The 24,592-nt window shown below is 47.3% G+C and overlaps 1 protein-coding gene across 1 annotated transcript; it reads right to left on the reverse strand.

Annotated features, from left to right (window-relative positions):
- Positions 1-3,677: 3,677 nt before the first annotated feature.
- On the reverse strand, positions 3,678-4,547 carry LOC311225990 (zinc finger CCHC domain-containing protein 12-like; the record flags this gene model as incomplete). Its single annotated transcript, XM_084311372.1, has 1 exon — positions 3,678-4,547. One exon carries the CDS (start codon positions 4,545-4,547, stop codon positions 3,678-3,680), a length of 870 nt encoding a protein of 289 aa, XP_084167498.1.
- Positions 4,548-24,592: the final 20,045 nt, after the last annotated feature.

Consider the following 24,592-nt stretch of genomic DNA (forward strand, 5'->3'; position numbering starts at 1 on the left):
TGTAAATGTTTGTATGTCATGTCAAAAAAATAAAATTAAATAAAATTGTTCACGAAAGCACTTGTCCTCGTTTTGTATGTACTTGATCACTGACGTGCTGTCTGTCCAGAATGTTGATGGATCCAGTGACATCCATCTGGTCTACTCGGACTGCTAGGACCGCAGCTGTCAGTTCAAGACGCGAATGGTTACATGTTTCAGGGGCGTAACTCTTGCTTTCTCCAACATGAAGGAAACATGGATACTGTTCCTGCTGTTCTGCAGCCTAAGATAGGCAACAGTCCCGAATCCATGTTCGCTAGCGTCGGAAAAGTGATGCGTCCAAAGTCTTTGGGTTTAACACATCGGTTGACTTTGAATGATGTCATCTTTTCCAGTTCCTCCAACCATCTTATCCATTGGTGTTCAATATCTTTTGGAATGTTCTCATCCTAGCTGCACAGTTCGCTGTTCAATGAAGTCGCTTGGTACTCAGCGCCGCAGTAGAACACAACCCTTAAGTTGCCCTTTCTTGGGTGATGTACATGTAGCACTTGTGTCATCTAGCGCACACCGCCTCCTTCCCTCATGGGCACACGTGGAGATGGATGGACTCCTGGGACTGCTCCCAGAGTAGATTGGAGTGCTGGGGTATCCTATAAAACCTTACTGTAACGCTTCTTCGGTTTTGCAACTGGGGGAATCTTCTATAACTGTTTGATAACTGTTTTCATCATACTATTATCTATTTCGGCAGCAGCAACCTAGATGCTGTCTCTCTTTCTCCGTGGGTCTGAGTGTCTGCTCTGCGCAGCGTGAGACTGTAATGTGAGACGCTGCATCACGTCATGACGCGGATTAAAGGGCCATGTTGTAATTTAAAGGGCTGGTACCTAATAATATCACACATGTTCTTACATAATATACTTTAACTGCTTATGTTCTTATCCAATGGATTAACTACTTGTTCTTATAACTAAATAGGTATGCATCTGAAACCTGGGTTACAGCCTCCCCTTCTATCCTAATGCACGTCCCTGTGCATATTATCCCAGGACTACATTATCACAATCCTATGGGGTTCTGGGGAGTCGTCATCTAAAGAGTCTGCGATTACTGAGTTTAGACTCTGGAATAGTGACTGGATTATCGTTACTAATGGGTTTCCTAGTCGGGGATAAGTCAGGACTTTTGGAGGTTCTCTTTGTCTTGTCGACCTTCTTGGGAGTTCATCTCTGACATCTCTTTCTCTATGTCTTGTCGACCTTCTTGGGGGTTCATCTCTGACATCTTTTTCTTCTTCTCTTTCGACATCTCTTTCTACATCACTTTTCTCGAAAATTGGGTCATCAGCTGGTCTGCTGTGTGGTCGTCTGGACAGCCCATCAGCGTCTTGATTCTGTTTTCCAGCTCTGTATTGCAGCTGGAAATCGAAGGTTGATAGATCGGATAACCATCTGTAGCTTGCGGCATCAAGCTTAGCAGTGGTAAGGACATATGTCAGTGGGTTGCTATCAGTGACAGCGAGAAATGGTCTTCCGTAGAGGTAATCCTGGAATTTCTCAGTTACTGACCATTTTAAGGCAAGGAACTCCAATTTATGGGCAGGATACCTGGTTTCACATCTTGACAATCCGCGGCTTGCATAAGCGATGACACGCTTCTGTCCTTGCTGCTCCTGGTAGAGGGCGGCGCCGAGACCTAGTGTGCTTGCATCTGTGTGCAATATGTAGGACTGTTTGGGGTCGGCGAAACCGAGAACAGGGGCAGTTGTCAGCCTTTCTATGATAGCGTCAAAAGCTGTCTGGCAAGCGGAGGTCCATCTTTCATTTAAGGGATCTTTAGGGTCGTAATACTTCTCGGTGTTCACTGTAGCTTTTCCGTGCTTCTTCGTTGGAGGGTATCCGGCAGTAAGTGCGTTGAGTGGTTTCACTATCTTCGAATAGTCTTTGACGAATCTACGGTAGTAACCGCAGAATCATAGAAATGCTCTCAGTTCTTTCAGTTTGGTTGGCTTTGGCCAGGTTTTGAGTGCGGTTGTCTTTTCTGGGTCCTTTTTTCGACTCCTTTCTCAGACACTATGTGGCCTAGATACCTTACGGAGGTCTGGAATAATTTGCACTTTTCGGGTGATAGTTTTAGCCCATACTCTTTCAGATGGTTCAGGACTCGCATGAGTCTCTCCTCGTGTTCCTCTAGCGTTGAAGAGAAAATGATCAGATTGTCCAGGAAAACGAGGGCTTGCTTTAAGTAAAATTCTGCCACGCACCGCTCCATAAGCCTCTGGAACGTGCTTGGGGCGTTCGTTATTCCTTGAGGCATCCTATTGAACTCAAAGAATCCCAGCGGGCAGACAAATGCTGTCTTGTGCTTGTCCTTTTCTTCCATTTCGATCTGGTAAAAACCAGATTTGAGATCTAGCACTGAGAACCATTTGGATCCAGTCAGTGCTGAAAAGGAATCCTCCAGGTTGGGCAGGGCGTATGAGTCCTTTACTGTCTGGAGGTTCAGTTTCCTGTAGTCTATGCATAGTCTGACATCGCCGTTCTTTTTCCTGATGACTACAATTGGCGACGAGAAGGGTGATTCAGATTCTCGGATGACTTCAGTGTTGAAGAGCTGTTGAATGTGGTTGCGCACAGCTTCAATATCTTGAGGGTGTATAGGTCTCGCCCGATGTTTGAATGGCGTCTTGTCATTGAGATTTATGTCATGCTTTATCTTGTCAGTGCATCCGAAGTCGAGATCGTGGTGTGCGAAAACTTCTTGCATGGAGTTCAGTCGTTCAGTTATCCTCTCTTTCCACTCTTGGGGTACTGGAGAGTCTCCAAAGTCAAACTTGAGCTTTGATTTTTGGTTAGGGTCTGTCAATAGTTCTGCGTCAAGTGTCTTGAGGGACTGGACACTCATGACTGCATGTATCTCGGCTATCACAACCTTCGGGGATAACAATGTGGCAGTTTTCGTGGTAGCTCTGCTAAGCCATCCGATACCAGTATTCCACCTGGCAAGGCCGTTGACCTTGGGGACTCCTGTGTTGGTTGCTCTGCAATTCACTAATCCCTCGAGGACTTTGGTCTGACCTGGAGCGATAGTTTCAGGGTCTTTGCTATGTAGTTTCACTTCGCCCATACTGGAATCCTCAGACTGTTTATGTCTGGCTCCAAGGGTTTTCAAGACTACCTTGTAGCCGTATGGCAGAGATTGGTAGTTCTGAGATGTGGTGTCTGCATACTGCTTGTACAGGATATCTAGGGCGTTTGTGCCTATCAGCGCTGATGACAGTGAGGAGCGTATATCAGGTACAATCAGCGATAGGGTGGGCGCTTCGATGTCTACTCCGAACATGCTCTTGGGAAACTTGATTGTAGTCTCGACGTAGCCGAGGTAGGGAATTTCCTGACCGTTGGCTCCTTCCACTTCAAGCAGGTTGTATAAGGAGTGGATGGGTAGATGAGACATGTTCTCTTGATAGAAGGAATTCGGGATCGTTGTCACTTGGGAGCCTGTATCGAGTAAGCAGCTGCACTCTTTACCTTCTATGGTTACTTGTGCAGTGCATTTAGCTCCAACCAGTCCTTTTGGTAGGGCTACTTCTTTGGTATGGGAGGTCGAGCACATATTGGAGGCTCGCCACTTCCGTCTGGGACATCTCTCTCGTGACTCAGTTCCCGCCTGTCCCTCAGCAGAAACTGTCTTCAGTTTAAATCAGGCTTGGAGGCTTTGTTTTCAGCGTCCCATGCATGCTGTTTCTCCTCTAGTAATTTCTTTTTCGAGACCACCAGAGAGGGGTTTGGTTCACTCTCGCAGTGGGGTCTTATGTGTCCGTCTTCTCCACATCTGAAGCAATACCAGGGTCTTGGCCTATTGCTCGTGTAGTTCTTTGGGTTTGGAATCTCTGACTTTTGGAACTTGGGAGTACCTCTGTCAGTCGTCGGCTTCGGTTTAACTGATGCCGGGGCTTCTTGCTTGGGAGCTGGCCTCGCTTGTCTTTTCTTGTCGTCGTTCGGTATTCTTGTGAGCTGTGTCTGTAGGTCTGCAACTAGAGCCTTTAAACTTTGGACTTCAGAGCTGGTGTCCGGAATTGGCTGTGAAGTGCATTCCTCTTCGCATTGGTTCCAGATGCCCTGGTAGTTACTCGATACCCTTGGCTTTGAAACGTTGAGGTACTGCCTCATGCGGCTTTCTTTGGAAGAGCGCATGTATTCTGCTGTGCGGAGTAACAGGAGGAACTCTGCAAAGGTAGGTGGGTTTCTCTTTCTCTGTTCTAACTGCAGCTCGGTTATCATGGTGTTGTCCCAGCAGCCTCTGATGAATTGTCTTAGAAGTTGCTGATCAAGATCGGTTGCAGCTACTCCTCCTCTTCTGTAGGTGGTGTTCAGCATCACCTGTAGTCGTGGAAGGTAAGCTGAAGGTTTCTCTCCATTGTTTTGCATTGTATGGAGGTACTTTGCAAAAAGGTCATCTCCATCTTCGACGGTTCCGAAGGTGGAGTCGAGGATCTCCAGGTACATTCCTGGGGGACTTTCAGGTGTCAGGTGTCTTATGATGTCAATGGCGGGTGCCATGAGGCTATCTAGGAGTTTCCGGGACTTGTGTAGATCAGACAATTTTGTGTCTTTGAGGAGAAGCCCCACATTGGAACGCCATGTCTCGTAGTCTACTTCTCTGTCGGGCCGAGGTCTTCGCCCAGAGAAGAGTCTGAGTCTGTCTCAGTGATGCTTGGCTGTGCATCGCTGAGTCTTCATTTCGCACTATGTGCTCCACAATCATCTTTTGCACCTCAGGTGGGTTGACATCGGAGAGTCTCAGAGCAGGTTGTGCTTTCTCTTGAGAGCGCGCTGGTGAAGGAGACCGGCTGTGCTCTTGTCGGACTTGCTGCTCTGGGATTGTTCTGGGTGAGGGGCTAGCTTGTGTTGCAGCCTCTGGAACATGTTGGTCTGCCATTTCAAATAGTTCCCCACCTGTTTCTTCGTCGTATAATTCTCCTTCTGTTTCTTCGTCAGTTCGGGGTTCAGGATCGTTCAGGGTGAGGACGTCGCCGATGGTGGAGAGTTCTCTTTTGAGGACTTCCGCGAGGTCTTCGCCACTCTGCTTCGCTATCTCTTTTAGGTCTGAGAGATAAGTCTGTGTAGCCGTGTTGCTGACTACAGGTACATAAACGCTGGCTAAGTCTCTAATGAGATAACTAGCTTTAGCCGTGTTTAGTCGGTAATTGGAAAGTGCTTGCAAGGCTTCGCCACTTTCGTATTCTATAATAACACGTGGTTCTGGCTCTGACTCGGAAGGGTCTACAGGGAGCTTTCTACGAATGGAGCCGTGTTTCACCAGAAAATCATTTAGTTCATCGTCAGTGGTAATGTCGATTGTACCGCTGAGTATGACCGAATTAGGGATTTTTACGCTGCTAGTTTGAACTATGTCCATCGCTACACGCTATTTAGGTTTCTGACTTAAAGACTGGTCCTCTTAATTGTGATATACTCCTCCTGGCTGGCTCGCCAAATTTATGTAGCACTTGTGTCATCTAGCACACCGCCTCCTTCCCTCATGGGCACACGTGGAGATGGATGGACTCCTGGGACTGCTCCCAGAGTAGATTGGAGTGCTGGGGTATCCTATAAAACCTGGCCAAAACCGCAGCTACAGCTACTTTACTGCAATGCTTCTTCGGTTTTGCAACTGGGGGAATCTTCTATAACTGTTTGATAACTTTTCATCAAACTATTATCTATTTCGGCAGCAGCAACCTAGATGCTGTCTTTCTTTCTCCGTGGGTCTGAGTGTCTGCTCTGCGCAGCGTGAGACTGTAACGTGAGACGCTGCATCACGTCATGACGCGGATTAAAGGGCCATGTTGTAATTTAAAGGGCTGGTACCCAATAATATCACATATGTTCTTACATAATATACTTTAACTGCTTATGTTCTTATCCAATGGATTAACTACTTGTTCTTATAACTAAATAGGTATGCATCTGAAACCTGGGTTACATCCACCATGGTGGGGGACATACCAAACTTGTCCAACTCCACGATCCAGCTGATGTTGAGGCACTTCCTCAGCATATCCATTCTTGATCATGTCAGTGAAGAAGCTGGTGTACTCCTTTCTTTTTATTTTTTTCTACTTTTTCTCCCCATTTTAAATTTGTTCTCCCGTCCCCAATTTCGCATTGTCCAATTCTACCCTCCCCTGTCTCGAACGCTGTTAGGCCATGCCTCCCACAAGCCGGCTGCAATGTGGACGAAGCCTTGCATCACGTGTCCCCTCCGGTACTCGAGGAGGCAGCCGTCGCATCTTGTCACCTGCACAGCGCGATCTCTCAGTGGCGAGGGTCTGCGTGGGAGGGACACGCCACCCTCGTTGCTTCCTGATTCTACTGCGCAGGTGCACCATCCGACCTGTAGGAGTCGCTGTCCACAACGTCCGATCCCCACCCACCAGCTTCCCACCCCCTAATACTGCCAATTGTATTAGTATGAACGACCAGTCAAGCTGGTAGCAACGCCGAGAGCTGGGCTCGAACCCAGCATCTCCTGCGTTGGTGGCGAGCGCCTTGCCCACTGCGCCACCTAGCCGCCCCTAGATTTCATCTTTCTTAAACCTCCTCTGTAATCCAAGTAGCCATTGCTTGACCACACAGAGGTTGTTGGGCAGAGCAATCTGGTCACTCCTGAAGGGCATCTTCATACTATAGTGTCCATCCATGAGCTGCGCCGATTCCTCCATGATCTTTGGCGCCAGCTGCCGCTGCTTGGAAATGTGCTATATAAATAAAATTGACTTGACTTGACTTCAGAAATCTAACACCCTTCTTGACATTCCCTTTTCTTCTGAATTCCTTTCATTGAAATCATGGTTGTATTGGTTGCTTAGCATCTCCTCCAATCTGCTCATCTCCTCCAATCTGCTCATGGAAATCCTATTGACATTGGCCACTGCAATCCCATTTTCAGGACCATCGCTTGCTTGAAGGGGCCCGTTGACCACCCAGCCCAGAACAGTTCTCACAGCATACAGACCATTTCCAAAGGTTCCAATAACCTGGGTGCATTGGTGCCAATCAATACGTCAACATTCACCTTTATGCTGGGAATTTTGACATCAGACAGGTAAGGCCACTTCACCAAATCCTCCTGTGAGACAATATTTTCACTGGTCACAGGCATTTTTCTTACAACCACCTCCGCCGGCCCCAGTAAGACCACATGTCTGTGTGGCTGTTGTGACGCTTGCAGATGCCTTAGGCTGCCGATCTGTGCTGGGGTATGGCCTGTCGATATGAAGTATGGTTGGATGGTTTTTTCCACATACCTTGCAGGTTACCTTGCAATCACTACTCATGTGACAGGGGTACAAGGTGTATTGTGTGAATATGTTAGGCTGTGTGAGACAGCCAAAGGTGTACAAAATGAATTCATGTGTGTGTTGCCTATGGCCCCGGATGAAAGTGCAATACAAACTGGCCTGGTTTGGGTCAAGAATGGCGACGTTGGAGAGCTTCCATGTTCATGTTGAAAATTGGCTGGCACAAAATATGGGAAATACGAGTACTGTGGGTGAAGTGCACCCAGAACCTGTGCACACAGAGGAGGTGAACACTGTCGGTGTAGCCACAGAGGATGTGCACACAGAGGAGGTGCACACTGTCGGTGTAGCCACAGAGGATGTGCACACAGAGGAGGTGCACACTGTCGGTGTAGCCACAGAGGAGGTGCACACAGAGGGGGTGCACACTGTCGGTGTAGCCACAGAGGATGTGCACACAGAGGAGGTGCACACTGTCAGTGTAGCCACAGAGGACGTGCTTGTTACGACCCTGGCTCAGGGGCACGCAACCTATGTGCAAACCAACACCAAAACCCTGTGCTCTAACTCAAAGTGCTACTATCTCAAGGAACTATTAATATAAATGTTAACTAAAGTACTAAGGTAACCCAACGGACAAGGACTAGAAGAACGTGACAGCTCTTTCTATAAGCACAGACACTGCATGTGTGTTACTAGGTCTGCCTTTAAAGCTCCCAGCAGGTAACCAATCAGCACTAATTGGCTAATTGGCAGCCCTCACCTGCATGCACACTGACACAGAAGTGATCAGCTCCTGGTACATAACACCTCCCCCACCAAACTGGTTGCCCCAGAGGCAACCACCACACAACAACCCATAAACAAAAACAAAAAAAAACACTGTGACCCATTAGTTGTCAGGGCCACTACCACAACAGCGGGTCGGCCCCTGTCGAACACGACCACCGATACCGATCTGTCAAAAATAGACTGCAAACCAAAATCAACCGGAGAACTGCGCTCAACAGAACAGAACACAGCACAACAAAAACCATAGATCACTGATACCACCACCGCGCCCATATCCATCCCACCTGGCACTGGCAGTTCAGGATACTGCAAACCATGAACATCCAGAGTAGGATGTACCGCCTCAGGTACAGCCCCAGCGTACCGGGAACATGGCAGTACGACAGTCACAAAAACGTCTGGAACACCATCTAAAATGGCGTCACCCAAAATAACATTGTCCTGATCAAAATCAAAATGGCTGCCACTCAACAGACCAGGTCGCGAAGGCGGCTCCTGCTCCACAGGACACAGGTAACTAGGTTGACCATCACACCTAGTGCATGGCAGAGAATCAGTGTGGACATGTGGATCAATGTCAGAATCATCAACTGACATACTGGGACCATCCCTGCCCACAAGTGAAACATCAGGGACAATAGAGCTACTGTGGGAAGGCTGGCAGCCTAAGTCAAGCTTAGTAGCCTCTCCAACTAGAACGGTGTCACATGAAACAACAGCACCTCTCATAGCATCCTTCCCACACTCATCCTCCAATTCGTTCGTGGCCTCAGCCACCGTACAGGCTGGGAAGACCTTGAGACACTGCGCTGCCATATCATCTCCTGTCACATGCTTCTCCGGCACGCATGTCAACTCTGGTTTCACCACCGGGCCTAACACAAAGCCACAATCAAGAGAATCATTATGCAGAGGTACATCCACAGTGTGCTTTCCAAAATTCTCAACAGGTACACATTTGAATTCAACAAAGAATGTGTCACTAAATGTAATGTCCCAAGTCGAAGTATCAACAACATCACTTTTGTCCTTTGACATTTCTCGTGCCACAGCACACACAGGAAACACTCCTGGATGTTTCTGTGCCAGCTCATTAGAGACCTCAGAAACCACAGGAATGGGAGTTACAACCGGAGTAGCCAACACTTTGTCACCAGCCAAATCATTCCCTAGAATGAAGGACACCCCCTTTATGGGAATGTGAGAACATACCCCCACAACAACATTGCCTGATACTAAGGGAGAATTGAGTGTGACCTCATGCAAAGGTGCATCCACAAATCCACCCCCAAAGCCCCGAACAACGACACCGGAATGCAAAGAAGAGTCCTCTGAAAACGGCAAAACCCCCTCCAGAATGAGGGACTGAAAAGCACCGGTATCTCTCCAAATTGTTATAGCCTGTTTGGACTCTAGTGCATTAGTCAGGGAAACAAATCCATTCATCATAAACCTTGAGGAACCCTCAAGCTCTTTGTCCACACGTCTGATACTTCCCCCATCCCCATCCAACGTTGGCATAGGCGTTCTGCATATGGTTTCTACCAGAGCCACGGTTCTGACATTTTTCTGCTCAAGCACTGGGCACCCAGCAACGATATGACCAGGTTCTTTACAGTAGAAACAGATAATACCTTCTGGGAATGCACCAGCAGAACCACCCCGCCTAGGATGTGAAGTTAACTGACCAGCAGACACAGGTTTTGGGAAACGGCCCCCCTGAACAGGACGCCTATCCCCGGACTCAACACGGTAGTCCTCCAAAAACACGGACTTGTGTGTCAACACAAACTCATCAGCGAAGACAGCGGCGTCGCCTATCTTCGATACCCTACGCTCATTTAGATGTGTGGAAACGGTATCAGGAACACATCTTTTAAATTCCTCTAGGAGAATCAACTGCCTAAGCTGCTCTCTTGACTCTGCCTTCTGAGAAGTGCACCACCTGTCAAACAGGTTCTCCTTCTCCCTTCCAAACTCAACATAAGACTGCCCCTCCGACCTGCGATAACCTCTAAAACGCTGACGATAGGCCTCGGGGACCAACTCATAAGCCCTCAAAATGGAAGCTTTAACCAGCTCATAATCAGCGCTTTGTTCAAGGGACATAGCAGTGTAGGCTTCTTGTGCCCTACCAACTAAAACACATTGCAGCAGCAGTGTCCAGGCGGTATCAGGCCACTTCAATGTGGTTGCCACCCGTTCAAAAAGGGGAAAATATCTTTCCACGTCTTTCTCAAAAAATGGATGCACCATCCTAATATTCCTGCCTACATCAAAACCGGCACGTGACTCTGGATGCAGAGCACCCGCCTGCAAGGCAGCATGCTTATATTCAAGCTCCTTCTGTGCACGCTCGTGCTCCAGCAACATTTGTTTCTCCTTAAACTCACGCTCCTTAAGCTCACGCTCACGCTCATGCTCACGCTCCTCTTTCCTCTCTCTCTCCTTAAGCTCACGCTCCTCTCTCCTCTCCTCACGCTCCCACTCTAGCTGCCTTTCCTTAAACTCCAACTCCCTAATCCTCCACTCACCCTCTGCACCAGATAATAGCGGAGACACGTCAGACAAAGGAGGCTCCTCCACCCTCGCCACAAGCACCTGCTCTCTAATGAGTAACACCCTTAAAGCACTCAAGGCAGTTGGCTTCAACCGTTTCTCACTGGGAAAAAGCTCCACCTTGTAGTGTAGAGCAAGCTCCAGAAGCTGTTCTTTGGAAAACCTCTCCAACATGTCATGCGAAGGGAGATCAACAAAATCCCTAATGGAAGCCATCTTTCCCGCACCAGCGCCACAACCCGTTCACTTTAGAGTCACAAAAGCTGCCAAAAGCACCCTAGCACACACACAACCTACCTAAAGAGCCACTAAAGAAACACTAAAGAACCATTGAAGAACGACTAAAGAACCACGACGAACTACTGAAGAACCATAAAGAATGCCAAAGCCACTAATAATAACCATAAAGGGACGCGGTGGCAATGTGTGCTACGGAGCGCACATTTCTAGGACGCAAAAAAAAATAAAACACATCCACCCCAAATAGACGTGTCATTTAGGTGCTACCAGGTATGCTCACCAAACACTCAAACAAACAAAATAAATCCAACAAACAAATCCAAACAGGTGCGCCTTCTAACCTGATATGACTACATATGCTTCTACGTCTAAACTGCAGAAAAATCCGGCCCACCACATGTCTACCCTAAGAAACACTAAATCAAGCCCTACCACACTACCTGTGTTTTCTGGCCGCCCTAATCTACCTACCCTTAAACTAAGGCCCTGTAGACCTAACTTTCTTCAACCACACCTGCTACCAGTCAAAGATCATATACCAATCATTTCATTGACCGCCCCAGGAGTACATGGTGCACAGGACGCTAACCAACAACCAGAAAATAATGTCCCTATCTACATGTGGTGCCCACTAAACTATATATTTTAACAGCATAAGTAGTCACATCAAATTACAAACAAATACGGCATACTCACCTGTTTGATGAAATGGCTCAGCCCCCATGTTACACCCTATGTAACGAACACCACCCAAACCATAATACCATGACACCCCGTGTAACACAAAAAAAAACCACCAAACAAAGTTCTAGGGGTAAAAGATCCCGGACGAGCGCCCAACTGTTACGACCCTGGCTCAGGGGCACGCAACCTATGTGCAAACCAACACCAAAACCCTGTGCTCTAACTCAAAGTGCTACTATCTCAAGGAACTATTAATATAAATGTTAACTAAAGTACTAAGGTAACCCAACGGACAAGGACTAGAAGAACGTGACAGCTCTTTCTCTAAGCACAGACACTGCATGTGTGTTACTAGGTCTGCCTTTAAAGCTCCCAGCAGGTAACCAATCAGCACTAATTGGCTAATTGGCAGCCCTCACCTGCATGCACACTGACACAGAAGTGATCAGCTCCTGGTACACAACAGTGCTCACAGAGGACATGCTCACAGACAGCTCTTACAGTAGTAATAATAATAAAAAGGTTTGTGATTGAAGTGCATGTAGTGCTGTTACAGACAATGGACTCTAGTAATTTAATCATGCTTGTTCCACAACTTAAGTTAAAACTGGAATAAAAGAGTATTTTTGTCCTAATAGAGGACAAGGTTTATCAGGTGATTTCCCAGTAGTGATAGAGATATTATAACCAAATAAGGAATTATACATTCCAGAAAGATTTTTCCATAATTGGAAGCTTCCTCATATCAACTTTAAGTGGATGAATTACACATATTATTCTATGATACTAACTCAGCCTTTGACCCAAAAGAAGGTGTGTGTGGCCGCTACTCAGGTCACCATCCATTGTTTTTATGTTTTAGCAACAGAAATAAAAGCCTTGGGCCTCCATTGTCTTTATTGAAGATAGAAAGCTGATCTTTTACTACACATTTTGTCATCACATAGATCACATGATCATGGAAGAACAATCGCTGAAAATAATGTTTTGTAAGGGCTATGGTTGTTGTGTAAAATAGTTACTATAATAAAAAAGGATATCAAATGTGACAAAAACCCAAATTAAATTGAAAGTTTGATTTAAAAATGAACAACATGAAAGAAAACGTTTGGGTAAAAGAAAAATTCAAGATGTGATCTTCAAAGTAAACATTGTTTACTGCAAACGCTCACAGCAAAGCAGAACAGTTTAACACTACCACAGATCTGCTGATTTACCCAGGGTGGGTCTGGCATGTTGAGAAAGACAGCTGACCCAGCGGCAGAGCCAGTTCTTCAAGGGCCATACCTGTACAAACACCAAGTAAATCCTCTCTTACCAGCAGTGTTCATTTTGTTGACTAAATTGATGACGAAAGATGTTCGTCAACGAATGTTTTTTTCATGACAACGAGACGTGACGTCACGTTATTGAATACCATGTGACGCTAACGAGACTAAATAGTTTATTAAATATCGTTGACCACAACTGACGACACAAAAATGTAATTTACAAAAACCAGGGCGAAATTGCTCTTCATGTATGTTGATATTGTTGACTAAAACAAGACGAGACAAACTAATTATAACTTTTCTTAATGCCATTGTCCCGACAGAACAGTGTGACGGCTGCCGGGAGCTCTGTGTTATTAGCATTAGCTGGAGCCATTTGAAAAGCTAGTTTTAGCTGAACGTTATCTTGGCTAAAGTTGGGACTATTCATAATCCAGCTGCAGACCTGCAAGCAAAGTACAGCAAGTTGGCAAAGGAGTATTCCAAGGTAAATCACTTTGTCACCAGTAACGTTACATTGTTTGTATTTCCATCTAGATCGCGTTAGCTAGTGGCTAAGCTAGCTCACGCTAATGTGGCTAACTGCACACAATTAATGACATAATGCAGACAGCCATACCGGTGACAATGTTTAGCTTTTAGTGCCAAATGATAAGAGTCTGAGGCGGAGTCTCAAAAGAGAATGTTGAATATTTATTTTGCATTAAAAATCACAACAGTGCCTCTGCTAGGAGCTAACTGAACCGAGCTTCTGGATAGGAAGTGCGCAACAACGTTTAACGTCTGTGTGGAACCAATGTGCCAAGTGCCAACAACCTTTCCGTGGGTGAAGCATAGTTGAGCATAGTTGTCATTTAATGATAATAATACTAATCTATACAATCACCTGTTGTTGAATAAATACCATTACTTTCTAGTTATTACTAAAAAACAGTATATATAAAACAGTAGCTGTAAAAAAGAAAAGAAAAAGAAAAAGTTTTATAATTTATATAATATAATTTTAATTTTTTTTTATGTATGCACTGGTATCGGATCAGTATAACCAGACCTAGACCACCTCTAACTCTAACCCCTAACCAGACCTAGACCACCTCTAACTTTAACCCCTAAGTTAGGGTTGTGACTTAGAGGTGGTCTAGGTCCGGATAGGGGTTAAGAGTTCCATGTGGCACTTTAACACTGACCTCAGAATGTGATTTTATATAATGTTTTTATGCAAGCAGATTGCAATTAGTGTGTACTATTACTAGTACTACTGTGTGTTCTGTTTACTTAGTTTACAGTATCCTGTTATAGAATAAACCGCTGCCAGACACAGCGGAGTGAGAGAGGACAGACATGACAGAGAGGACAGACACAGCAGAGAGAGGACAGACATGGCAGAGAGAAAGGAAAGACACAGCAAACAGAAGACAGACAGAGTTCAGCGTTGTCTCTCTGGTCAGAAACAACGTCACCACATCCGTAATGCTCTCTTAGATGCATACATTGGACCAGGGGTCAGCAACCTTTTTGACATGGAGTGCCTGTTTGAAATATAGTTGTAACTAGTGTGCCTCAACAATATTCCATGCATCGTAATATTTTTTTCTCATAATCAGGTATTTTTAATGATAATTTTTACATTATTACATCATTATTGTTATTGTTATTATTAACAATATTATTATGATGGTTGTATCAACCCTAAATCTGAGTTGGGGGGGGGGGATGCAATGCAGACAAACAGCTGCATACAGTGCGACCATTTCACTCACATTTGCCCATTCATTTTTGGACACATCACACACCATTGGTGTGTGTACTGTACGTGTGCTGTCATAGCTCTACCTACAGGCCTAATGGAGAACACCAGGATGTGAATGGAGGGTGAATGTGAGGTATATCGTGTAAATAAGTTTTGATTGATCGCAAGACTACACTGTAAAAAAAATATAATAAGTTACCAGAACTTAAAAATATTGAGTTCAGTTACTGTGCATTAAGGTTTTCAGTTTTCAATCCATAATAAGTTAACAGAAAAATAAGTACACAACCACATTATTTCAACCTAATAAAACTATGTTTATTGTCATTGTTTTAAGAACACAAGTTGACTTGGTAATACTCACATTTTGAGTAAAAAAAAATGGCTTTTAACATGTGCAATGTTCAATGAAATAGAAAAATAAATAATACAATTTGTTGATTAATCCCACTGGTCACAATGGTGACCGTAATAATGTTTTTGTTATAAGGCTCTGTGTGAGGTTTTGTCCATTGCTCACTTTCTCGCTCTGTTCCTTTAAGCCTACTCGCTCTGTTCCTTTAGTTTTCTGTTAATCAATTGCATTCCCCTATTCACACGCTTCTTCCCATAGACGCCGTTGATTGGTGCTCCCCCAACCACACGCTTGTCAATCTCATCCCTCAGCTGTCACAGCTTGTCAATTATGCATTCCCTGATTATTTATACCCCGTTTCCCCATTCAAGTTTTGTTGGATAGTTTTGATATTTCAGTAGCATTCGCCGTTCCTGCCTTGCCTGCTGTTTTTCCCTGTGCTTTGCCTCCAGGATATTCAAGAAGTATTCCGCTTGGACACCCGTTTTCCCGTGGCGACGCGCTCGCTCCGTTTTGATCCTACTCTCTTTACGCACAGCGCCTGGGTGAGTTTTTATGACTGTCTTTGATCCTATTCGTTTTCGTGTGTTTAAATGACACTGAAGATATCCTGCTTTTTGTCAGACAGTCACTCACCCAGCGTTCAGCTTTTTTGGATTGTTCATTGGGATAATATTTGGCCTTAACATCGCTCACTGTGTGTTTACACACCGAAGATATTATCACTTGGATTTGTATTTGGGACTTCGCTCACAGTGTTTATTTGCACCGAAGATTTCTATCACGTGGATTTGTGTTTGGGACGTTACTCACAGTGTGTATATACACCGAAGATTCAGTCACTTGGATTACTCTGTTTTTTGGTACAAGTCACCTCTCCTGTCACCTGCTCTGTTCCCAACTGTACTCTGAGCTAACCCGCTCCCTCTCTCCCTCTTGGTCCCGTTACCACCTCGGAGATCTGCCGAGAGAAGTCTGCAGAGCGGCTCTGACGTCATCGTCTGCTTCCCCCGACTAACCATCCCGGGAGAAGCTGCAGAGCAGCAACATTCATCTATGCTTGTATCCCAGTCTTTGTTTGTTCTCTACCAAGTTAATGCTGTTTGTTTAGTGTAAATAAACAAGCCCTTGTTTTTGGCAACTCTGAATCTACTCTCTTGTGTCGTTGCGTTTGGGGTCGGTGTCAAACCATAACATTACGATCCAACCAAAATGACGACCCCAGCCGACACAGAGAGGGTCAGAACCGCACTAGCTAATCAGATCGAGTTGACCAGGGATCACAGTCACCAACTAGAGAGGGCTGTGGCTGCGGTGCAGGATCTCAGGGAACAGGTCCAGCCTATTCAAGGGTCCCTGGCCGCTCTGGCAGGACAACAATCTGGTATTCTCGTTCAGCTTCACACGCTGAGCGACACCGTTAACGCTTTACTTCCCTCACTTCCTTCAGGAGCATTCCCCGCAGCCCCAGCAGTTCCCACGCTTCCCGATCCCGCACCTCGGGAACCCCGTCTCTCCGTCCCACGGCTGTTCGACGGCAATCCCGAGGAGTGTGCCACATTCATCATGCAATGTGAGTTGGTTTTCCGTCATCAACCAAGTCGATTCACTTCTAGAGGGGCCCAAGTGGCCTATATGACAAACTTGCTTTCAGGCCGGGCTGCCCAGTGGGTCACTTCCTCCTGGGCAATGGATGCAGATTTTGTTTTCTCCTATCCAGACTTCGTGGCTGAGCTCCGCAGGGTGTTCCACCATCCAGCCCGTGGTCTGGACCCTGGAGCCCGGTTGGGTACCTTCCGACAGGGGAGCGGCGGGGTAACTGACTACGTCCTGGAGTTTCGACTGGCGGCGGTGGAGAGTGGATGGAACGACCCTGCACTTCGCCTAACCTTCTTGAGGGGGCTCAGTGACGCAGTCAGGGACCAGCTCGCTACCCGGGAGGTGCCTGACTCCCTCGAGGACCTGTTTAGCCTCGTCATCCGCATCGACGGACGCCTCCAGGAGAGAAGGCGTGAGAGGACCCGACTGTTACCTCCTGAGGTACCCCGGATTCCCCGGACTCATGACGTTACTGCTGGTCGCCCTGCCCTCAACACGACTGGTGGTAGCGGACCCTCCCGTTCGGTTCGCGAGGAGGAACCCATGCAGCTGGGATGCTCTCATCTGAGCCAGGCTGAACGTGAGGCAAGGCTCAGGTCCGGTCTCTGCCTCTACTGCGGAAGGGAGGGACACCGAATCGCCAACTGCCCCACCCGGCCAAAAGACCAGGCTCGCCGAGACCCCGGGAAATCCTGGTGAGCCGTTTTTCCCATTCCCAGAGCCGCGCACCACCTGGCCATCTGATGAGCGTCACCCTGGCCTGGGGGGACCAACGACTCTGGGGCAGACGAGAATTTCCTCGACTTCGAGTTTGCTACCCGAGCCAACATTCCACTTGAGGACCTTGTGAGGCCCTTGGAGATCTTTGCGTTGGACCAACACCGCCTGGCCGACATCTCTCAACGCACCGGCCCAGTCGTGCTGACCATCGCTGGGAACCACGTTGAGAGAATCCAGTTCCTTATCACCCGATCCCCTCTTGTCCCGGTGGTCCTGGGTAGGCCCTGGCTCGCGCTGCACGAGCCCCACATCGCCTGGTCCTCCGGTACCATCAAGGGCTGGAGCTCCTCCTGTCACGCCCTGTGTCTGCAGGCGGCGTCCTGTCCCCCGCCCCGGAGGCCCGCTGGTGAGTCGCCTCCGGACCTTTCGTCCATACCTCCCGAGTACCACGACCTCTTGGAGGTTTTTAGTAAGTCCAGGGCTCAGGCCCTTCCACCTCACCGCCCTTACGACTGCGCCATCGACCTCCGCCAAGGGGCTCCCCTTCCCGGCAGCCGCCTTTACAGTCTGACCGTTCCGGAGAAGAAGGCGATGGATCAGTACATCTCTGAGTCATTGGAAGCAGGACTCATTCGGCCTTCCTACTCCCCGGTGGCGGCCGGTTTCTTCTTTGTTGGGAAGAAGGATGGGGACCTTCGACCCTGCATCGACTATCGCCAGCTCAACGAGATCACCATCAAGAACAAGTACCCTCTACCTCTCATGAACTCCACCTTCGAGCCACTCACCCAGGCTACCGTCTTTACCAAGCTGGACCTCCGGAGTGCCTACCATCTTGTCCGTATCCGTGAGGGCGATGAATGGAAGACCGCCTTCAAGACCCCCAGGGGCCACTACGAGTACCTGGTGATGCCGTTCGGCCTCACCAACGCCCCGGCGGTATTCCAGGCACTCATGAACGACATCCTTCGTGACATGCTGGAGGTGTTCGTGGTGGTGTACCTGGACGACATCCTCATCTTCTCCAGGACCCTCGAGGAACACATCCAGCATGTCCGCCGTGTGCTGGAGCACCTCCTCCACAATCGGCTCTTCGTCAAGGCGGAGAAGTGCCGTTTCCACTCCGACTCCGTCGACTACCTGGGCTTCATCGTTGAGAAGGGCTTGACCCGAGCGGATCCTCGCAAGATCCAAGCTGTGGAGGATTGGCCTGAACCCACCACTCGGAAGGAGTTACAGAGTTTCCTCGGGTTCGCCAACTTCTACCGAAGGTTCATCCGGAACTACAGTCAGGTGGCGGAGCCACTTACCAGACTGACCTCTCCCGCTCTGCCGTTCGACTGGTCCCCAGCGGCATGTGCTGCGTTCCGCTCCCTCAAGAAGAGGTTCACTTCCGCCCCTATCCTGCTCCACCCTGACCCCAAGAGACAGTTCATTGTAGAGGTGGACGCCTCGGATACTGGACTGGGAGCTGTCTTATCCCAACGTTCGCTTACGGACCAGAAGGTACATCCTTGCGCCTTCTACTCGCGTCGGTTCCTCCCTGCTGAGAGGAACTACTACACCGGCAATCGGGAGCTGCTGGCGGTCGTGGCTGCGTTGGAGGAGTGGCGTCATTGGCTAGAGGGGGCCGAGGAGCCTTTTACCATCTGGACGGACCACAAGAACCTGACGTTCATCCGCGCTTCCAGGCGCCTCAACGGTCGGCAGGCGAGATGGGCCAGTTTCCTCAGTCGGTTCGACTTCTCGCTGACTTTTCGCCCCGGTTCCCGCAACACGAAGGCCGACTCCCTGTCCCGGTTACACTCCAAGGGGGCTCCACCCTCTGAGGACCCGACTCCCATCCTCCCGGAGGCCAGGGTGGTTGGAGCCATCACCTTGGGCATCGAGGGGGTGGTTAGACGTGCCCTACGCTTCCAGCGTGCTCCAAGCAACGTTCCGATTCATCGTCTCTTCGTCCCCGACTCTGTCCGGTCCCGGGTGCTGCTATGGGGCCATACCAGCCGGTTCGCCTGCCACCCGGGCGTCCATCGCACGTTCTCCTTCCTGGCTCGTCGTTTCTGGTGGCCCACCATGCGGAACGACGTCAAGGAGTTCGTATTGGCCTGCGCGGTCTGTGCCCGCAGCAAGGCCTCGCACCAGGCACCCTCCGGGCTTTTACAGCCACTTCCCGTTCCGAGCCGTCCTTGGTCACATGTGGCGCTAGACTTCGTCACAGGTCTTCCCCCCTCCCAGGGGAACACTTGCCTTCTGACCGTGGTGGATCGATTCAGCAAGGGGGTTCACCTCGTGGCCCTTTCCAAGCTTCCCTCGGCGGCCGAGACGGCGGACCTCCTGACTCACCACGTGTTCCGCCTTCATGGGTTTCCCCAGGACATCGTCTCTGACCGGGGGCCCCAGTTCACCTCCCAGGTATGGCGGGCCTTTTGCAAGGGATTGGGGGCGACGGTCAGTCTTTCCTCTGGTTATCATCCCCAGACTAACGGACAGACGGAGAGGATGAACCAGAGCGTGGAGTCTGCTCTTCGGTGTGTGGCAGCCGAGAGACCGGCATCCTGGAGCCGTTTCCTTCCCTGGGTTGAGTACTCCATCAATTCAATGGTCAGTTCCGCCACCGGCCTCTCACCATTTGAGGTTTCCCTGGGCTACCAACCCCCTCTTTTCCCCGCACAGGAGGCGGAAGTGGCAGTTCCCTCCGTGCAGGTCCACCTCGACCGCTGCCGACGAGTTTGGGAGATCACCAGGACCGCGCTGCTCCGGACATCTGAGCGCGCCTGTCGTGGGGCCGACCGGCGCCGGGTTCCTGCGCCGACTTACCGCCCTGGGCAGAGGGTGTGGCTCTCCGCGAAGGACCTCCCGCTTCGGTCCTCGGCCAAGAAGCTCAACCCCCGTTTCGTCGGACCTTTCGAGGTCCTGAAGGTACTCAGTCCGGCGGCCCTGCGTCTGAAACGTCCTGCGTCCATGCACATTCACCCCGTGTTCCATGTCTCCCGGGTTAAGCCCGTCTCCCTCAGTCCCCTGATGTACCTGGTGGACTGGGAGGGTTACGGCCCTGAGGAGCGGAGCTGGGTCTCCCGACAGCTCATCGTGGATCCCGGCTTGATCACTGACTTCCATCGTGCCCATCCTGACGAGCCGGGTCGGCCTGGTCGCGGGGTGGCTCCCGTGGAGGGGGGGGTACTGTGAGGTTTTGTCCATTGCTCACTTTCTCGCTCTGTTCCTTTAAGCCTACTCGCTCTGTTCCTTTAGTTTTCTGTTAATCAATTGCATTCCCCTATTCACACGCTTCTTCCCATAGACGCCGTTGATTGGTGCTCCCCCAACCACACGCTTGTCAATCTCATCCCTCAGCTGTCACAGCTTGTCAATTATGCATTCCCTGATTATTTATACCCCGTTTCCCCATTCAAGTTTTGTTGGATCGTTTTGATATTTCAGTAGCATTCGCCGTTCCTGCCTTGCCTGCTGTTTTTCCCTGTGCTTTGCCTCCAGGATATTCAAGAAGTATTCCGCTTGGACACCCGTTTTCCCGTGGCGACGCGCTCGCTCCGTTTTGATCCTACTCTCTTTATGCACAGCGCCTGGGTGAGTTTTTATGACTGTCTTTGATCCTATTCGTTTTCGTGTGTTTAAATGACACTGAAGATATCCTGCTTTTTGTCAGACAGTCACTCACCCAGCGTTCAGCTTTTTTGGATTGTTCATTGGGATAATATTTGGCCTTAACATCGCTCACTGTGTGTTTACACACCGAAGATATTATCACTTGGATTTGTATTTGGGACTTCGCTCACAGTGTTTATTTGCACCGAAGATTTCTATCACGTGGATTTGTGTTTGGGACGTTACTCACAGTGTGTATATACACCGAAGATTCAGTCACTTGGATTACTCTGTTTTTTGGTACAAGTCACCTCTCCTGTCACCTGCTCTGTTCCCAACTGTACTCTGAGCTAACCCGCTCCCTCTCTCCCTCTCGGTCCCGTTACCACCTCGGAGATCTGCCGAGAGAAGTCTGCAGAGCGGCTCTGACGTCATCGTCTGCTTCCCCCGACTAACCATCCCGGGAGAAGCTGCAGAGCAGCAACATTCATCTATGCTTGTATCCCAGTCTTTGTTTGTTCTCTACCAAGTTAATGCTGTTTGTTTAGTGTAAATAAACAAGCCCTTGTTTTTGGCAACTCTGAATCTACTCTCTTGTGTCATTGCGTTTGGGGTCGGTGTCAAACCATAACACTCTGCAAATGTTACTGAATGATGTAGCAATGTATTTCCAGCTAAATTGAAATAATAAACAAATAAAGGGTCTCAATTAAATATGTGGTAGTAAAAAGAACCTGTGGGAGGATTTCAACCAGATAAATGCGACAACAGTGCAAAATAGTTCACTATAATATTTCAAAGCCAAAAAAATAATAAAAAAATAATAATAACAATTTTCATTTTTTTTTTTTTTTTAATGCTGCCCCCTGTGCCTATGCCTAGGGTTGCCTACCCCTGCATTGGACCATGTCTACACCAACATATACTGTAGGTGCAACAATACATTGGACCATGTCAACACCAACATATACTGTAGGAGCAACAATACATTGGACCATGTCTACACCAACATAATACTGTAGGAGCAACAATACATTGGACCATGTCTACACCAACATATACTTCCTGTGTATCACTTGTGCCGCCGACTCAGATTCCCCTAGGTTAAAAAATAAATACGCAATTTAAATCAGAAAATGTTCCATGTTGACTATTTCTGACTTCTGACAAGTTTTTTTCCATTAACTAAAAATAGACAAAAATGTCATCTGTTTTCGTCGACTAAATCTAGACTAAAACAAAAAAGACAAAATTGAGACAAAAACTGACTAAGACTAAAATGCTCAGACATTTAGTTGACTAAAACTGACTAAACTAAAAATAAATGAAGATGACTAAATATGATGAAAACGAAAAAGGAGCACTTGACACATGACTAAGACTAAAACTAAAATGAAAATAGCTGCCAAAATTAACACTGCTTACCAGGAAATTACCAAAACTGTTATTGTCCTTTTCTGTGTGTCACATGTCCTTCTTGTGTCCAAGAAATATAGAGCAACAACAGCAAAACAATCAAACCTTGTTGTTCACAAACATGTGGAGTACATGGATGGATGTCCAAATGTATTGTGTGAAACCGAAACTAATAGAAACAGCTGATTCCCATCTGAAAGAGCTTCACTCCTTTAACCACATTTTCTATGGTCAATATTTGTGACTGTGTGGCTCCTGTGAGCTACATGAAACTGCATAGAGCAAAGTTGTATTGTCTGAACATTTTGAGTCAACTCAACTCTTAATAGCAAATTCAAACACTTTAGAGTTTCTATAAATGCGCTGTATAAATGCAATGGTCATCATTCAAACGTCTTTGTTAAAGTCCACAATGTCAGATATAGAACAACTATCATAACTCTTGCATTTGTACTCTTGCCAGTGTATTTGTACCTTGTAATTTTGGAGGGCCAAATTTGGTGGGAACAGCATGGAAAGGAATCCCATCCTGAGCATGACATAAGAGCAAAATGGCTGCTGTGTGAATATGGTCAATTCTGCAGACTTGTGTGAAGAAATCAGTGGGCAGTTCCGTTTTACCTCTTCACAACCACCCAATCTATTAAAACATATTATAATATAAAAAGATCTGCAGCAATGAAAAACTTAAAATAGTCCCTATGTGCCGGAAAGTTTGGTTTCTTACATATCTCGATGTGATTTATCAAGAAATATCTACAGCAAGAATTCTGGGTCTCAATGAATCCAAAATGTCAATGTGGTTAGAAGCGGTGGAGAGAATAAAAGCTAGCTTATAATGGTAGTGTCTGGTTAGGTGCGAGGGATAATGGAGGTACTACCCAATGTGGGGTCCGGGAGGGGGGGGTTCGAGCTGGAGCATATGTGTGTAGGTTTTTAGATAACAGGTATTAGGGGTATATCTTATATAAGACAATTAACTAAAATGTGATTTCATTGGATGTGCTCTGACAACTAATGCTTGTATATCTTATCGTGTGTTGTCATGTTTGTTTATGTGTTTGTTTAAAAAAAATTAAAAAAAAATAAAAAAATACAAATAGTCCCTATTAAACCCAATAATATAGGAATAAATATGATACACATCTTAATCATATGTGCTGGTAAAGGTAGCAGTATGCTTCTGTAAGTTGCTTTGAATATTAGAAAACAATGATTATATAACAATTAAAGTAACAAGGTGCTTCCACTCAGTCCATAAACTTGTTGTTGTTCTTTTATTTAATTATAATTTCTTTTACATGTGAAGCAATGTGCCACTGCTCATCTTTTGTTTAAACAGACGCCATCCCGAGAACTCGAAACACTCGTATTGCTCACTGTTGTGAAGGGCCAGATTAAAGCTGAGAATCTACATTTATTGTTTTACCTTGTATATTATTTATATATACACGGTATATCCCTTTAAGCCTGCGTTTGAATCATAGTAATATTCGCTTTCCTTATTGGATAACGCCATCGGCGCCAGACCGCAAGCCCCCAAAGTCAGGTTCAAAGGCGAGTCCGGGCATGTCGTAACATGCCCGGAGACAGCGCATTGATTCGAGACGAGAACTGAGGTTCGGCACTAGATAGCCACTTAAGTATATATACAGCGGCAGGTGCGAACAGTAGCTGTTCATCAAGTTCGTGCAGCAAGTTCAACGTTCAGCAGTGCGTCTAACAGAGCGTTGAGAACCACGTGCGAATTGAATAGTAAACGTGTCAGATTTAATGCAGTAACGTCAAGTTCGACTTAGCTTAATGTGAAGTAAAGAGTCGTTAATTATTGTGTATCGTGCCAACAGCAGTTCGTTCGTGTGTAGCATTACCCAGCAGTTCGTTCGTTTAGCTAGTGGACCTTAGCCAGTGCGCGTGGACTAAATACATTGGTACCAGCACACGAGGAGGCCTAGTCGGAGAACCTACTGGACATGTGCACAGGAGAACCGACGGCGGCGATTGCAGAACCAGTATTGGTTGGATTATATTGATTGTGGAACGTACTACCCGGAGAAGAGCATCGTTAATCTCCACTGTCGTTTGGATTTAAACACCGTGAGGATCTACATTCGGGCTGGCCTCATGGACCGAGGCTAGCTGGCTATTATCATTGCTATTGGGCAATTGGATTACAGTTATTGCTTTTGATGCTGAGCTTTGGATTACAAGGACTGGCTTCTGTACGTGAATCCCCTTCTTCTTCAATTGATCAGACTGAGTATCCGAACATTCCTCTCTCCTCCAGAACTTACAACTCTGGGAGGAACCCA

Source organism: Notolepis coatsorum (genome assembly GCF_963971535.1).
Source record: "Notolepis coatsorum genome assembly, chromosome: 3".
NCBI classification, from domain to species: Eukaryota; Metazoa; Chordata; class Actinopteri; order Aulopiformes; family Paralepididae; genus Notolepis; species Notolepis coatsorum.